This window comes from Malurus melanocephalus, unplaced genomic scaffold (genome assembly GCF_030028575.1).
Source record: "Malurus melanocephalus ecotype Western Australia unplaced genomic scaffold, MMel_1.1 scaffold_19, whole genome shotgun sequence".
NCBI lineage: Eukaryota > Metazoa > Chordata > Aves > Passeriformes > Maluridae > Malurus > Malurus melanocephalus.
The window spans coordinates 16,683-34,396 of record NW_026623251.1 but is presented as its reverse complement, the minus strand read 5'-3'; the positions used below and the strand labels follow the sequence as shown (position 1 = coordinate 34,396).

Here is a 17,714-nt window from a genome sequence, read left to right as displayed (position 1 = left end):
CCCGGCTGAGCGGGGAGGAGCCGCGGGCGGCCGAGCCGGGCCGTCGCCCCGGCTCCGCTGAGAGAGGCCGGCGCAGAGGGGAAGGGGCCGGCGGCTGCGGCGGCCAATGCGAAACTGGCTGGTGCTGCTGTGCCCCTGTGTGGTCGGGGTCGCGCTGCACTTCTGGCTGCTGCTGAGCGGCCCCGGGAGCCACCCGGCAGGTAGGAGAGGGGTGGGCGGCGGGGGATGCCCGGGGCGTTCGGGCGGGCTGGGCTCCTCGAYCCTCCCTCCTCGGGCGAGGAAAGGTCGGGGACGGTGGGGCTGGCGGGCAGGGCGCCGGCGAGGCCGGGGAAGGAGCGCAGGTAACGGGGGGGAGGCGAGGGGATGGCTGGGGGCATGCTGTGGCCGGGGGACCCCGCCGGGAGCAGCGCCCGGCGCACCCACCCGGTTCATCGGGAAGGAGCGTCTCGTAGCGCGGAACGGAGGAGAGCCGCGCAGGCTGCGCCGCTCGAAGCGGAGGTACCGAACGCTGCGGGGCTGCCGCGGGTGCGGGGCAGCAGCTCCCGCTTCCGAGCGCCTCCTGCGCCACGGTGCCCTCCCGTCATTCCCGTCCTAGGAATAGTTCTTTGCACTGCGCTGTGTTTGCCTCAGCGGTCTTTAAAATCCCTGTGCGGCAAAAAGCTATTCATAGGACCGGGTATGATCCAACGCGAGTGAAATCTGACCCCCGAGGGCTTACCTTGTGCTYCTTATAAAATGAGGTGTAGTTTTCAGGCCACAAATCTTCATGCCTGGAGGAAACAAGCATTTGTTGGAACAGAAACTTTTGTCAGCTACCCACAGGTCCTGTTTGACAATATTAAAAAATTCCGTATCTGAACACGTAATGGTATTTTTTTTACTTGAGATGTGCTTAGCACTGTTTAGTGATCCAGTAGCCTGTTCGCTAATGGAGCCACACTGTGCACTGATGCCTGTTTCCCGTGCAGGGTGTGCACAGCTGTGAGAAAACRAGGGTCTGCTGACTTCCAGTGGCAATTAATAATGCAAATATGAAGGAAGCAAGATCAGTGTATTTGCATAGTCCGAAGGCTACAGAGTTGTATGGGTGTCTGTGTGTTTTTATTCTGGCTTTTGCATATCAAATCAGCAGTGGTCACACTTGAATTATAAAAGAATGGGCGTTCTAATTGTTGAACTTCTAGCCTTACATGTGTTTGAATTGCCTGGTTGGTTTTGTTCCTCTTTCACGGTGCCATTCCATAATTTCATAGCATTAATTTGGACTTAGAAGGGGCAATGTGAAATCTCATGGTGACCTTTCCTGCATAAATGTGTTTTCCACTGATAAACATTTCTAAGAAAATCAAGAAGTTTCTCAGTTGGTGTTGTGAGTGAGCCGTTTAGGTCAAATAATCACAAATAATAACACCTGTTGAAGGTGTTAGCAAAAGTAAGTGTAACACAAATTTGTAGAAGAGCAACTTAAACTTTGATGGCAAGGTTCTCTCTGTTGCTTACTGCATGAATGACACATCCCAAGGAAAATCTTGTTAGAATTCATTTAGAACCATTTACTCAGAGACCAAGGACTCAGAAGTGTAAGGGTTGATTCTGGTTGTGTCACAAGGTTCAGARTGGAGCCCCTTGCTTTCCAGACTCCTCATGGAGGTTAGGTGCAGCTAAGCTCAATCTTGGTCTCCAACTTGATCAATGGTTTACATCTAAATGATTTAGCAGCACTTAATCATAGACTTTAACATAGACTTTAATTTAACATTTATAAAGTGATTTTACTTTCCTTGAAGTGAGTACAGTGGGTGAGAAATGATAAAAAATCCAGSTGCATGTTTCCTCCAGTATCCTAAAGTACCCATCTGCTGTAACCCTTTTTTGGAATAGGGCATTTGCAAATGTTCTGTTTTTCTTAAAATCTATGYAAGAACCACCACGCTACCTCCTGTCCACCAAGTATTCAAAAACCTTAATTCCCTACTTGGTCCCTGACATTTTTCGGGTGCCATGTCAGCATCTGCTTTGTGTCGTGCTTGCTGCACTGCTGCTGCTTGCCCCCCCTTTTCAAGGGAATTTCCTATAATTAGAATGTCTCCTATAGATTGGTACAGTTTCAYGTTCTGAGGGAGGGAGACTGTTTGTAAAAGTTCAGCAAACATGGGGTGAGCAATCATGGGTGAATGTTTATATTCCTGTGGAAGTCTGTTAAACGTATATTGTGAACCTTCCSAAGTAAAAGAAAGTTTCTTTTTTTCTTCCTGCCAGTGGACTGACCATAAAGGACATATCTGTCATACTATCTGTCACTGCTATCTATGATGTACAGCTTCTTAAAGTTGCAATATTGGGTAYTGCAGCTCTAAGTGGGGCCATGTTGGCATTTAAGAGCTGATAATCAATTGCTAGATGCCACCTGCCATCCAGTTTTCAGACTGTCCAAGTGAGGGAATTGTGTGGGGAAGTGGATTCTGGAAATAATGTGCCATTATTTCTAAGTCTGTTGTTACCCCAGCAGTTCCATTTTGTTCTGCAGCAGGAACTGAGCATTGCAGTACATTCGTAATCTTTGAATCAGGGAATGCAGGGACTGTGTGAAGTACACTGTACCCCCTGATTTCTGTCAGCTTTAGGGTCAACATTTGATTGCCAGCCATCAGGTGCCAGGTTTGGATATTCAAAATACTGAAACCCAAAGTAGTTCCACTGTGATCTTTAACTGCAAAGCAAGTAGACAACATTTGCCTCTTGCCCAGGAGCCATAAATTAACTTTCATGGTTTGGCTAGTAACACTTGCTCCATTCACTGCAGTGGTTTTAACYCTATACTGTCCAAGTTGTACACCCAGCTTCTCAGCGTTCTGTTGCGTTAATATTGAAATTTGTGCTCCTATATCTATATGGATTTTTTCCAATTGTTTTTGAGGGACAAAAGGAATGAGAATGTATTTTGCTTTAATGATGGGCTCATATTCAGAGGAATCTGAGGGAAACTAAAGAATCAGCTTTCCTCAGTTTGCTTCATCATGGTCATCCGATATATTCCCATCCCATTCTTCAGGGGGTACAATTAATTTCCTAATCTGTACAATGTCAGGGGGATGGAGAGCCCACATAAGCATAAATCTGATCTTTTCCTCCAATGTTTTTTTTCTTGTTTTCTTCCTTTAACTGATTTTACAGTTGTTCTGTTTTCAAAGATAGTATTTTAGTTCAGTTGCCTTTAGGAGTTTATTCCTTAGGTCTAGTACCATTTTATTGTTATTCTTGATGTCTTGATAGGCATCATCTAACTAGGTACCTAGCATTTTGCAAGTAATTCCTTTACCGTCCTTTTTCCGGCCCCAGCCACCTTTAGCTGTCCTTTCACAGCTTTACAGTCATTCCAGTTAACACAATCACATTCTTTGGAGAATTTGGGACTTGGACKTAATCCATGCTTTCCTAAATAATCTGTGCTACTATTTGCCATCCTGTCAAATAATGCCAATTTGTCGCAAATGAGTGGTTTAGGTTGCTTAAAGAATCACTGTCGAAGGTGGTAGCCAAAACAGATGTCACCTGGATTAAACCTGAGTTTACAACTAAGCACCATGCAGCCAACTCACTGCAGTGGTATGGGGAGGAGGATCAGAGGGGAAAAAAAATAAAGGAAAAGAAACCTCATGGATTGAGATAAGAAGAGTAGTTCAACAAGTGAAATGAAGTTGTAGTAATAATGATAACCATAATTTAAAAAGCAAACTCAAACCAAGAAATACAAGTGATGCACAATACGATAGCTCACCAGTTGCTGTCAAATGCTCATCCCATCCCTGATTAATTAGCAATCAGCCCCTCTCAACAACTGCCTCAGTTAAGGTACTGGGCAYGACAATCTGTGGTATGGAATATTACTTTGGCTAGGTTGTGTCATTTGTCCTGGCTGTGTGCTCCCTTCCAGCTTTTGGCAGAGCATGGGTGACTGAAAAGTCCTTCACTTTGGGTGAGCACCACTGAGCAACAACTAAAACACCAGTGTGTTATTGACATTATTCTCATACTGAATAAATTCCTAAACACAGCACTGTACCAGCTACTAAGAAGATAGCAAACTCTATCCCAACCAAAACCAGGACAATAAGCTTAATGTGAATTTGTAAAAGTGCAACTTAGTAAAGGTCGGTGGCAAGGTTCACTCTATTGGTTACAACATGGATGGAAAACAGAAAGGAAAAAGCTAATTAGAATTCATTTGGAATGATTTACACAGAGGCTGAAGATGCAAAAGGGTGAGGGGGATCCTCCTGTTGAGTCATTAGATCCAGAGTGGACCCCCTTGCTTTCTGAAGTTCTGATGGAGCTGAGGTGCAGCTGGGTCCAGTTTTAGTCTCAGAYTTGGTCAATGATCAGTATCTAACTGATTTAGCAGCACTTAATCATTGACTAACATTTACAAAGTGATATATGAGGTGATAGGATTTACTATAATTGCTATGGTGACTTAATTACACATCCAAGGTAGCAGCATTCATGCTCTACTGGCTAAAGGGTGTCTAAATCAATTCACACRTGAACGCACACAGACACAAAGAGATACATTTCTATACAGGGATATATGGGTATAAACATATAGAGATATACCTGTTAATTCCCCTCGAGTTCAGTGAAATGCTGACTTCAAATATCTTGGCATTTCTCGATAGGAAAGGCTTGAGCCTCAAGGAATGTAAGGTTTCAGCCCTGCCTTCTGTCATCAGGTGTGGGTGCTGATTTTCAGAACTTTTCAAACTGGAGAGTTTGTGAGCTCCGAGAGGCATCCGACTGAGGGGGATGCTAATGACAGGCCACTGTGGTCCAGGAGAGCCAAAGGGCTTCACTCAGGAACAGTTTTTAGGGTTGTTAGATGTTTGGCTTTAGTCATCCATAAATTTCCATCCTGAACACAATCTTGGTTGGTAATTGCTGGAATTTTCAGAAATCCAGTAACTATGGTACTGTTCCACTCAGGCTACAGTTCATGTAAGGAACGTTTCAGGCATGTCAGGGGATGMCTGGTTATTCCTGCTCTCATTCCCTCCTTGGTGARRCAACAGGAGTTCCTGTTATGGTCAMTGTCACCCTCACATTGGCCATAGTGGGGCTGGGTCCTGGTCTGGTCCAGGGACACTTCACTGCCCAACTTATTACACAAAGTTCAGACCCTAATGAGAATTTCTGATGTAGAGCGGCCCTGAGGAGCAGGAGGAAGGCACCACTTGAAAGTCGGGGAAGGAGAGAAGCTTTGCTCTTCACARTTTCTCTGTTTCAGGCGGTTATTATTGGAGTTTATGTTTATTACTGTAAAACCATGTTGCACTGGATGATTTAGGATAACTAGGATTTTTAGTAAGTGGGGTTTTTTTAATACTGAAAGGGCAAGTATATGATTTTTATGCAGGGTTTATTTAATTGTAAAAAAATACTATTGTAACGTTACTATTGAGTGATGTATTCACACCGAGGAGAGGAACAACGATGCATCCTATAAAATGAGAGCATGTGTCATCCATAGGAAAATGCTCAGTACTGTACATGTGCTGTCTTTTTGTAGACCCAATCCTTGCATGATATTTAAGGAAGGGTCTGTCTCTTAGCCTTCAAAGTACCACAAAATGTATGAGCTGTAGGTATGGCTGCCTTGGGAGAAGAAAGAAGGATGAGCCAAGGGACCTATTTTATCTCAAATGTCTTCTGGATTGTATCTTTTTATTATTTGGGGTGTTTTAGGAACATTAGTGAATTTGTATGCAAGAGAAAGAAATGTCCCTATTTATTAAAAGTCTTCTTGAATCTGAAATTCCTGAAGAGGTTCTGGTAGTGCCTGACAAAGGCAGTCTTATTTCACTTGATTTTTTCCCCCCGCCTTGTTTACTACTTCAGCTGCTCTTTATTACCTATCACCTGGAAGCCCTGGTGTGAATAAAAAGTAAATCTCATCATGGGGCAATGTTTTACAATAGTTGTGACRTAAAAAGTGCATAATTTGTATATTCTTTGGTATTTCTGTGTAGTGTTCATGTGTCTCAATAATTGTGTGCTATCTTAACAGCTGCAGAATTAGCTACCAGAAGAGGTCAAAGACAGAATGAATAGCAAATCTATTGTTTTTGAGGAGTTTAATTCCTCTCTCAAATAGTCATCACAAATACAAGTGGAAATCTGTCAAAAAGTTGATAACCTGTGTTAGTGATTTATCTTGACTCCATTGACTAACTAAGAAGATTGGTAGACATCCCCAGCCATCAATTCTGCTTACTATTTCTATTAAGCAWCTCTTGATCTCTGTTGTAAAACGGCAGGTGGACAGCCTATATGTATTTAGTGAAGGGCTGGGGTGGCTTTTTGTTTGTTCATTTGGATTCCTAGCAGTTGTAGGAAGAGGCTGTTCCTGAAGCCTGTTGTCACGATTAAAAACATGTTCTCATTTCTAGCCTAAGCTTGTTTGCCACTGGTTTATGCCCTTTAATTGCTAAGCCTTTCAGTCAAAAGGGTCTTTCTCCTCCTTCAGGTRCACCTTCAGCATGTAACCATAGAGGTCAAAAGTGTGTTTTAAACCTTTGTTTTCTTTAACTGAGCACTTCAGGTACTTCTAACTTCTAGTGGAAAATAGGCTTTCCAATTCTGGAAAACAGTTCGTTTTTGTTACCTGTMGGTCAGATGGCTTTAAATGTAAACAGTGTTCCAGTCTTCACTGATTCCATCTACTTTTCTTTCTTCATTGGAAGTACCTACTGTAATAAAGTCTTCCTGTTTAACTACCCCGTGTGAAAGGCCTGTAGTTTGCCTTCAGTTGTGTCTCTCCCTGTGCAGTATTCAGACTTATTTTGTGTTTGTGATCACATTTACCTCAGTGTCACAGAAGATAGAGTACACTTCTTGTAGGCAGTAGTCAGTAATTGGAAAAAAAAATAGGATCAATCCTGAGACCAAAGGTCTTTGTCTTAGTGTCCTGACTTYGTGGTTTCCTGCTTTCTTTTTGTTCATCAGTTAATGAGACTATGATTCACACTTCTGAACAAGATTTGTGCAAGAACATGCTTTTAGGTTTAATTGAAGTCCTTGTCTAACTGGTTACAAACAAGTGCTATCCAAAGGAAGTTCGTGAGTAGGAAGCTTTGGTTAATTTTTTCTAAAAGTCTTAGATAAATGCTAATTATAAAATGACCTCAGAAACTTGAGAAGGAACAGACAGACCTGCTTTTAGCACTCCAGGTGGATTCATTGCTAATTGTGTGTTTTAATTGATGGCACAAATCTAACTGAGTAGGAAGTTACTCACTGTAGGGCTTCAGCTACAGTGCCTAATCAGAAAACCCCACACATTCTGTGTAATTTTCTGCTACTTGGCTGATGCTGATGCCCTTTAAGTCGTTATTCCTGTTACATTTCTGGGGGTGTGTGGCAGCTAAAAATTGGCCCTTTTGGTTTTGTTAGAGTCAGTCTTCTACTAGTGAACAATTATGCAACAGATTAAAACCCTCCATTTTTCTAGAGTTTGCTTGTCTGCCATCTGTTGTCCTGTGGCTCAGCCTGTACTTCTTCAGGCACTGGCCTAATGGAACCAAAATATGGGAACAACCTCTGGGGTGCTCTGTAACGATAAATTTTGCCAAAATATGGGACTTCCATCAGAGAAGATGTTGTCTGAAATCTGGTATTCTRTCTGTCAGGGCATAGTATGCTTGGTCACTAAGTTATTTCATCTTTTGTAGTCATGTAGAGACTTACAGACTGGTGGCCTTGGAAACTGAAACTCAACAGTTCAGGTTTGTCATTGGCAGTATATGTGCAGTTCTGCCTAAATTGCCAGCTTTTCCCATTGTAGGATCTTAGTACAACATTATTTTTCATGGATGGGTAACCCCMAACATAAAACAGTCCCCTAACTTTTGATGGACACAAAATAATTGACAAAGAATATGCAAATAAGCTGATGGTATTTTCCAAAATAATTGGGATTTCTTTAGGATTTTCACTTATTCTGTGGGCTGATGTCTGAAACATTGCAAACTACTGATGAGTGGCWCTGGAATTGCATTTTTGTATTTTAGCACTGGAGCAGGGGGCACAGAGGACCAGTTCTGACAGAGCTGACTGAATTAAGGTTTTCAACAGTTATCCTCTGAATTGCCCACTGAGTTGAACAGCCAGAAGAGAGCAAGTAGCCTTCCCTGGGAGCAGGCTTTTGTTCCATAGCAGGAGGGATTGGTAGCCAGTTTTCAATAKATAAAGGTGCTACGCTCTGCTTCCCCTGCCCTGACACATCCTCACCTCTTCCCTMCACATAATAAAAAAGAAAAGCAAGCATCAGTTTCAATGTTGCAAAAAGGCTTTGCTTTGTTTCTTTTGACTTTGCTTCTGATGCTTTGGGCATTTCTCCYAGTTTTGTCTAGAAATGTGCAAGTATTGTATAATTAGGGCGTTTAGGGTATCATCACCCCACCACTATTACTATTGCCCCATGGCAATTCAGAAGGACCCTGCTGTCCTATTTCTTTCAGGGAATGCTGGTGATATACAACAAACAGAAACTTCTGCAGAGGTTTTGTTCTTTGAAACTGTAAAGCTTGTTTAAAAGCTTGTCTGCCTCACGGAGTATTGTTCTCCTGCAGAAACAGGGGTGTGCACATCTTGGTGATTTCTAACTCTGGTGTAAAGTAGGTACTGCAGGGAGGTCATGTAGCTCTGCTTGCAGCAAAACATGTAATGCAGATGAGCTCTAGCAGATTACTTTAAGTGAAGTAGATTAAAAAGGGGAAAGAGCTGCTTTTGCTCTTTGGTTTGTTCTTTTTCTGTGCATGTCAGCATTCTGTGAATACAAATCTTTATATCCATTTAATTCCTTCCTTTGTGTTTGTTTGGATCTTTCGCAAAGTGGCAGAGAAAAAAAATATTAAACCCCAGGAATATGGTTGCAAAGTAACAGGAACAGGCAGAGATAAAAACSTAGAAATGTGTGGGGTTTTTTGTTTTGGAGGGGTGTTTTTCATTTTTAGTCTTGTCTTATGAAGTGGATTAGTTGAGAATATTCTAAATAACTTCTGCTTGGCCTACTTAGTTCCAGCTATTGATTTATTCAGAAAAGAAAGAAAAAAAAAAATAAAAACCTGCACTGGTAGCAGAAGACACAAACCCCAGCTTTCTGTGGAGCTCATTTATTTTAGTGGCTTCCAGTGGAGGTGCTCTGGTGCTGGATATTAAAAGTAAGCCTACCCTGCTGTGTTTCTCAGTGAAGGCATTAACGATGAGTCTTTTCTTTGTCCAGTCCGATTCCATGAAATGTGGAGACTTAATAACTTTGTGGACTGCATGTTATGTCAAATTTGGCTGAAAATCACTGGCAAATTTAGTAGTTGATTGGGGACTCATCAATAGAGATATGTGTAGCAAGACTGTGTTTGTTGACAAATCAAGCTAAATGATCTCTCTTTTCATCTCTGTATAATGAAGCAAATACAATTAACAGCCTAACTTGACATTTCACTGAGAATCAGTCTCATGGGAAGAAGAGATGCCTGTTCATTTTTGTTGTTTGGGATTTTGAAAAACTTCAAGAGATGTTGACTGCCACTGAGATGGTTAAAATCTGAGTAGRGTCAGCAGACTGCCTGTCAGCAGTGACCTCTTTCCATGGCCAACTCAACAGGAGACACATCTCTGCATCTTTAGCCTTATCTTCTAAAGGCACAGAATGCTACTCTACATCTGTATAGTTTCCTGTTTCCTGTATCTCTCCCAAACTTCGATCCATTGGTAATTCTCAGTCAAGCTTGACAGACAGGAGGAGGTCCCAAAGACCAGCACTTTCACAAAGTTTCATGAAAATTGGTGAGTGAAAATCCTGTGAAAGCTTACTGACACTCATACTGAGGTGAAAACCTGTCCCAGTAAAAGTACATACATGATCAGATGTCAGAGAATGGTGTGCAAGCCTGTCCTTTCAAATATCACAACCCAAAAAAGCTTCAGTAGGAGCTGATCATAAACAGTGTGATACAAGGTTCTGGCAGACTGGACTTAGTAGACTTAGAACTGACAGAAGTAGTCCTTACAGCTGCTGTACAGAATTAAATGGATCTTGGCAGCTGAAGGAGAGCTGCTTCATTTCATGTTTTTGTAGTTTTTGCTGTGGATTTACAGGTARGCTTTGTGTGTTTGTCTCAGGTTCTGTTGAGAAGTCTTGGGTTAAGTAATGCAAATGAGGTGCAGSTTTGAGTCAGTAAGAATTCAAAGGCAAGGCAGGTAGTGGTAGTGTGACCTTTGGATTGGAAAGGCTTCCTCTTTCCATACCTTTAGTATGAAACACTTTTAAACTTTATAATGGAATGTGATATGTAGATTTTKTCTCTATTTGCTCCCTTCAGAAACCACAAATTTTACGTTTTTTTCTTGTCTTTGAARTCAGAAAATTTAAAGAACTATCTTGCACAAGCAGTTCCAGGTAAGAGTGATGTATATGATATGTTGTGATATGGTATGTATTTTTCAACCCTATTACCAGCACTTAAAATTTTGGCCTAAAAATGCAGAAAGATAGAATGTAAGATACATAGCTTTGGTCCTCAGTGGCAACTATTGATTGCTTGTYTAAATTGTCATTATTGAGTTTGAGGTCAGCAATGTTTTCTCTTAATTTATGCTTCATCAGAAAATACTTATGCACACATTGGAATTATCCTCATAAATGAATAATAGCCTTAGTGTTTTTTAACCTGTACCTCTCACTTTAGCTCCCTTTTTTTAAATAGTGCTAGTTCAGAGAGTTACATATGAATCAATTTTCCTGAAATTTTAGCATTATTCCTACTTTTCCATAGGAAGTAGAAATCTTTACTGACAAGCAAAAAAATAGGTTTTTGTGACAGTAAGCTTTCTTTYCTTTTTCTCATTTTCAGTGRTTTTGAAAGTAAAATGACACAAATTTTGGGACAGAGAAGACAATGTACTGAATATAGACCACTGTAATGCTGTTCTGAAAGCAACAGGATATTAATTCCAAAGCATCTGTTACGTTAGCATTGTTCCCATGTGTGGTTCATAAGGAAAAGCTTCACTCATTTTATAATATAAACTAATTAAAATACATATATATTTGATTTGAGTAGCTTATTTTTAGTTGGTTTTTTTTTTTTTTTTTTTTTTATGTTTTTTTTTTTATTTTTTTTTTTTTTTTTTTTAATTCAAACTTGCGCTATTCTGAGTCAAGTCACCCTATAGACTTGTACCTTTGGCTTTATTTTTCTTTAATTTTGATATAGTGAAATGGCTCTGCTTCTAATTAAAAGGGATATTTTTAAAAAGAGATCTGTGTAAACACTACCTCATCTAAGGTCTACAAGCATATTAGACTTATGAACTTTATGCTGGAAGGCTTGGAGTTAAGGCTGAAAAATAATCAAAGTATGGAAACGGAACAGGGAAAAAAAAAGGATATGTAAGAAGGAATTATGTAACTACACAGGAATTTGCTATAGTGTTGTAGTCTTATAAACATATGTCCATCTCATGTATCTCTGTGGTCTTGGAGAGCGGATGATTCTTGGCTATGTAATGACCTGTGAGGACCTACAGAACCTCTGTATAAATGGTATTTACCAGCATAAAGGAAAACTAAATTGGTCTTGCAATTGAGCAGTGTGTTTGACTTACAAATTTCTTCAGGTATTATATACAGCACTAGGTTTGCTGCTCTCTAGCAAACAAATCATATTCCTGAACCTTGCCACCAATTCAGTTATGGTTGTTATAAGAGACGCAACAGTTGACTTCAGTGAAAAAATGAGGAATGGAACTACTGGCTCATTGCTTGGTGTTTTAAGTCGTTCTGAGCCTAAATTGATGGAAGCTTTTCTTAATAGGTTAATATTCAGCTTAAGTAATTGATAATCTTGTAGCTGTTGTCAGCACAGATTCATTTAAATAACTGTGGAACTTAACCTTCTTATAGAAAATCAGTGTTTGCATGCTTAGAATTAAAATATTTAGTGGAAATAGACTGGGAAAGGTTTACCTTGGAAACATCACTGTAGTTTTTCTGCTCTTTTATTGTTCTTRGAATCAATTCCAGAGCAGTTTTATTTGGTGTTTGGAGTCAGGACTATTTTCAGTAGCCCTAAAGAGGGGAAAAAAATAAAGTTCKGAAATCTTGTGATGTTGATTCCGCCTGGAGCAGAGCAAGGCCAAGGCCTCTCCACTGCATTCTGCACAGTCACAGTGGGATATAAGACTAGATGGATGTCTGGTGGGATTTGATGCAGCAGTTTTTATGCTAGGTGCTGTGAGGTCCTAGGTTAGTAAGCAGTATAAAAGAACCCATCTATCCAACTTCAAAGTGGAGAAAGGGGATGCTGGTACAGAAGGTAGAGTCTGGATAGTCATTCAGCTCTTTCTAGTGGGAGTTCACAATACAGACTTGGTAGTATTTTTGGTCTCTTAAAAATTCAATTCCTAAAAAATCTGGTCTGTGCTATGTGCAGTAGTTTAAAGTGTGCTCACACATTTGTTTTCTTTATCTGCAGCCCAATGAAAACAATAGWGAGATAAGAGGGAAGCAATCCTTTGCTAAAACTAAATGTAAATCTGTCTTAACTCTGGGATGTCTGATAGATTAAACTAAGCAAATTCACTTTAGCTACTTGCCTGACTGTTTACAAGCTCTAAATCAGAGCTTCTCAGGCATCTGTCTGGTCATAATCCTCCTTGAAATCAAGTCCGGGTTTCATCATCTCTAAATTAAAACAGCTCAAGCTAAATCCTGGATTACAAGTATTGGCAGTGGTGTCCAGCTTTGAATAAAGCCAAAGCATTCCCCTGTGTAGGGATGTAACACCCTGTGTGAAGGCAGAATGGTGTTCAACTTCAAAAGGTTAGAAACAATAGGCATTGACATCCCACACTGAAATAAWGAGGCAGAGAAGTGGTCCAGCAGTTTTAGAAAGAAGGGGAGAAATAGGCATGCTAGGAAGGTTTTGGCATATTGAAAATGTTTCTCTGATTCTGCCAAGAATGCGTAAGTAATTCTGCTGCTTGTTTTTAGTGTTTCAGTTCTCTTGCTTTGAGATGCGCTTTAGTCACAGAGTTACAGAGTGGTTTGGGTTGAAGGGACCTTAAAGATTGTTTAATTCCAACCACCCTGCCATGGGCAGAGATGCCKCCCACCAAATCAGGTTGCTCAAAGCCCCATCCAGCCTGACCTTGAACACTTCCAGGGATGAGTCAGCCACAACCTGTCAGCCACAACCTCTCTGGGCAACCTGTGCCAGTGTTTCACCACCCTCTGAGTAAAGCATTTCTTCCCAGTATCGAATGTCAATCTCCCCTATTTTAGTACAAAACTCTTCCCCCTTGTCCTATCACTCTCTGCACTTGTAAAACATTGGATCTGCAATCCCTCCTTTTTATAAGCCCCTTTGAAGTACTGGAAGGCTGGAATTTTAATTATTGTTTGCAAATCAGACTTATGGTAATATGTGCATTAATATTTGTCACTTTCTACTTCCAGGTCCACTGTCCTTCTTTTCCCAGTGGAAGCTGAAACATTATGATGTTATTGTAGGTGTTTTGTCAGCTCGACACAATCATGAACTACGCAGTGTTATAAGGAACACTTGGTTCAAGCACCTGAAACAACATCCTGCCCTGAGCCAACGGTAACCTCTAGTGTTTTCTAGTTTGGGCTTGCAGAGCAGGGGGTGAGGACTGTAATGCTGAAATATCTTGGTTTAATAATTTTTCTGTTATAGTACTTTCTAGTTTGTTTGKTTGGTTTTGAGCATCTTGTACTCTGATAGATTTTTTAAAATCTGCTTAATAGTATATAAGAATACTTCTCGCCTTAGGCTGTAACTACKTTTTATACACTGCTGTTTGCTTTTGCAATGACTTGGCACTGTTCATTAATGATGTATAAGCCTTTCTCTTTTCTGTGTTGCAATGTACGGTATGCAAATTAAAATGCTCAGTAATCCAGGATACTTGAAAGCAGGCAGGATCACRTTTGGTGAGACAAACACAAAACTTCTTATAACAGCCTCAGCTGTAAAGTTCAGGYTTATTTCCCACTGAACCAGGTGCACCAAATGCTGCAGTATGAGTGGCCCTTCCTGATTGCTTACATAGAGCTGACAGTGTACAAACAGGTCTGGTTTTGCTGAGAAGCTCTGCTGCAGTTCATCCCTGGAAATGCTGCCATCCACACACCTCACACCTTGGTACCTGCCTTGCACTGGAAGCATTTTGTTGTTCACAGATTTGGTGTCAGCATGCAGTCTGGMGTGCAGCAGAGCCACTTCAGTCATGCAAAGTTGTGACCTTCCATATCTTATATGGAGTTTTGGGAAGATGATCAGCTRCCAGGTGAAAAGCTAGGTGAAGGTGGATCCTCTTGCACTTCATACTACGTGATGTCTATGGACTATGGAATAACTGTGGTTGGGGCTGGAGAGAAATCTCTTGTTTGCTACAACCCAAAGCTGAAACATTTTATTGTAACAGATAGTCTGGAGTCCTTGTTCCTCCTTTGACGCTATGTGACTTTTTTACTACTAGTTTACAATTTTTTTTTTTATTGATTTTGAGTTAATAATATTTAAATMATCTTGAATTAAGTAACAAATCTGGGTTGGGAGGGGCAAGTGTTTAGGATCTTTCARTGTTGCCTTAAGTGTTTTTTCTGTTTAGTATGCTGGCTGTCTTGAATCTCGTTTCTAGCTGCCAGTCTTCCCAGAACCTCATAAAGAGATGTAAAATGTTACATCTCATGTAAAATGTGGCTTTGGAATTGAACTCCTATGAGAGGATTCATGCGATTGCTTTCCATACACACTGTCATTGCTGATTTTTAAGGGGTTCAAAATCTTAGCCCTGTGAAAGACAGGCTGTGATAAAATCAAATTTTTTGAAGGTGGAGGGAGGAGGGAAGAGGACTGGTGTTAATAAAACCAAATTATTTTAGTGTCCTTGTGAAGTTTATAATAGGTGCGCATGGTTGTGCTGTGCCAGTGAAGGACAGAGAAGACCCCTACTCCTGCAAACTTCTGAACATCAGTAACCCAGGTATAGAAATTAAACTTTTAAAAATTCTGTGGTCTGAACTTAGAGCTAGTCATCTTTTCTGAGAGCAGTTTGGGGAGTTTAATTGAGAAAGCCACTCTTGAAAATAAATGCCASCTAGAACTTGCTGCATAAACTTGCTGTGAGTACTGTGTGCAGGCAAGAAAGAGAGAGATATTTGGGCATGTGAAGGGAAGGCCATTGACTTCTAAGGGATTTGCGTTTTCCCTGTGTCACCAGACAGTCTCCCATATAACATACATTTTTACTTGATCCGTGTGTTAAATGAAGTTGAAGAGAGACAGAATGATCTGGCGTATTGTCAAATGTGAAGGARGTAGCAAGGTGACAGAGTCTTGCGTTTCAGATGGACTTATCTGGTGACAAAGTGAATTCTCTAAGCAAGTCTGGCTGATAGGTTTTTCAGATTCTGCTTTAGAGACTGAACAAGAAATGTACAATGGGGGAACAAATTAAATGCCATATTAAATTCCTAATTAAAATTGTGAATCCTTCCAGTCACTTTTTAATTTCTATTTAATTTTCTCTCTTTAATACAAGCTAACTAAGGACTACTAGAAACTTGAGCCATGATTCAACAGAAGATGCAACTTCTGTTACTTTCTGTTTCAATGACAACATCCACTGTTCCCAAGTATAAATTGTACCTCAGGGCTTAGGTAGGCGATAAAGCCAGAAAGCAAGTAGCTGAATTAAGTGGAGGTGTATTCCATTTGGATACATGAATAATTATTTTATTATGCTAATATACAGGTATTCATGTAGTCAAATTGCATTTTTGTCTTCAAGCTGTGGATTTATTATGTTTCTAATCTTCTCCCTGTGGATATGTAGACATTGAGTTGCAATGGCTATTGCCTACAGATTGCTGTGTCACTGAATTTTTTCTTGCAGCAGTCTGCAGCCCATTGTATTTTATTTTACTCCAACGTTTGATTATCCTTATGCACTTGTGAATCATGCTAATTAACAGAATGCTTTGCATGTATGCAGTGTGCTTTGTGTGTATCCAGTTCAGGAACTATGAACTTTTCTCACCTTAATTCTTTCCTTTTCGTACAGTTTTGAATCAGGAAATTGAAGCATTCAGTCTCCCTGAAGATATACCTTCTGTGCTGTCTGAAGACAGAATCGTCAGCGTGAATTTTCGCGTACTTTACCCCATTGTCATTACCAGTCTTGGGGTATTTTATGAGGCTGATGGGGTAGGATTCCAAAGGAACATCACTGTAAAACTGTACCAGGCAGAACATGAGGTAGAGTATTGTGGTTACCTTTTGAAAGTGGACTAAAGCATATTGCCTCTTTAATGTGGATTAAGTTCTTACGGAAAGTGGCATGCTGTGTTGGTGATTTAGAAGAGAAGTATGTAACTGACAGTTGTATGAATTACATTTTTCTTCTGTTGCATTTTAAAATCTCATACACACACACACACACACACACACATCCTGGATGGGGAAAAGATGAAATTCACACAGTGCTCTGAGTTAATCTAGATGCCACTATGAAAGAGCACTTGCATCTAACTCCAATGAACAATTTTTTATTTGCACTTGAGCTTCTACATATTGATAGATATTAAAGAATAAAAAATAAACTGTGGAATATATTTGAAACACATGCAGAAACATACATTTGGTGTCTTCAAGCAGAGAGATGCAGGACAGCCGTAATTTTTTCTTGTCTGTCTTCTGGCAAGACATTTTAAGATTTCTAGAAACTGGTATTATTTACGGGTAATAATTAAACTTCATTGATAATTTCCCCCAGCTTTTGATGCGAGGGGAATTCCAAGTTGTTACGGGTTTGATAGAATAGCTTTGTGCTGGTTTGGAGGGAARAAATTGAGTGTGAATCTTGCATTTGATATATTGCATTTATCTCAACCGATAACTTGGTAGGCAATTTGAAAACTTCKGCCTATGCTACAGTAGAAAAAATTGTAAATATGATGAACTTCCAAAGAGTTTGGCTTATAATAGCTATTAAAAAATGCAGTTATACTGTAATTTGGTTTGTGTTTCCTAAATGGTAGAATTCTAAATGTTCAATGTCTAATAATTTTATCTRCATTAGCTTTTTGCTTCCAGTGAAGGAGAAAAACTGGTATGATAAGAGAGCTTGGAGACTGTTTTCTGAAGATTGGGAGTTTAGCAGAGCAGCATCTTTATGTAATTTGTTATTATATAAGAGCCATTTGATGGCCTATGTAATACAGTAGCACTTTTAATGTATGTTTTAGGTTTTTAATATTTTTTCCCTGTTGTTCACAGGAAGCGATCTTCAGTGCTCGCTTTAGTCCACCCAGCTGTGGAGTGCAGGTGAACAGATTGTGGTACAAACCAGTAGAGCAGTTTATTTTGCCAGAGGTATGTGCAGTATCAGAACTGTCAGCAGTTCTTTTAAGACATCTGGACAGACTGACTGATAAAACTGGCCTTTGCCTGAGGCAGAAAAGAGCAAGTGAAAACCTCTAGGATGTTAATTCACAGAATCACAGAATGTGCAAGTAGTTGCAGGGGTATGCTGAAATCTGCTGTTTATTTCATGAGTAGGTATAAAGCTTAAGCCTGAAAAATACAAATTGATTAAAAAATACATTTTCAAATAGTAACAACTTCAGAAAA

General features: G+C 40.2%; 1 protein-coding gene across 1 annotated transcript in view; it reads left to right on the top strand.

Moving 5' to 3' along the window:
* Positions 1-17,714, top strand: part of B3GALNT2 (beta-1,3-N-acetylgalactosaminyltransferase 2) — a 29,177-nt gene continuing 11,463 nt past the window's right edge. Inside the window, exons 1-5 of the mRNA XM_057389709.1 lie at positions 1-200; positions 13,514-13,661; positions 14,966-15,066; positions 16,147-16,340; positions 17,361-17,456. Coding sequence (XP_057245692.1) covers positions 107-200; positions 13,514-13,661; positions 14,966-15,066; positions 16,147-16,340; positions 17,361-17,456 — 633 coding nt within the window. The 5' untranslated portion in view covers positions 1-106. The remainder of the gene's footprint in view (positions 201-13,513; positions 13,662-14,965; positions 15,067-16,146; positions 16,341-17,360; positions 17,457-17,714) is intronic.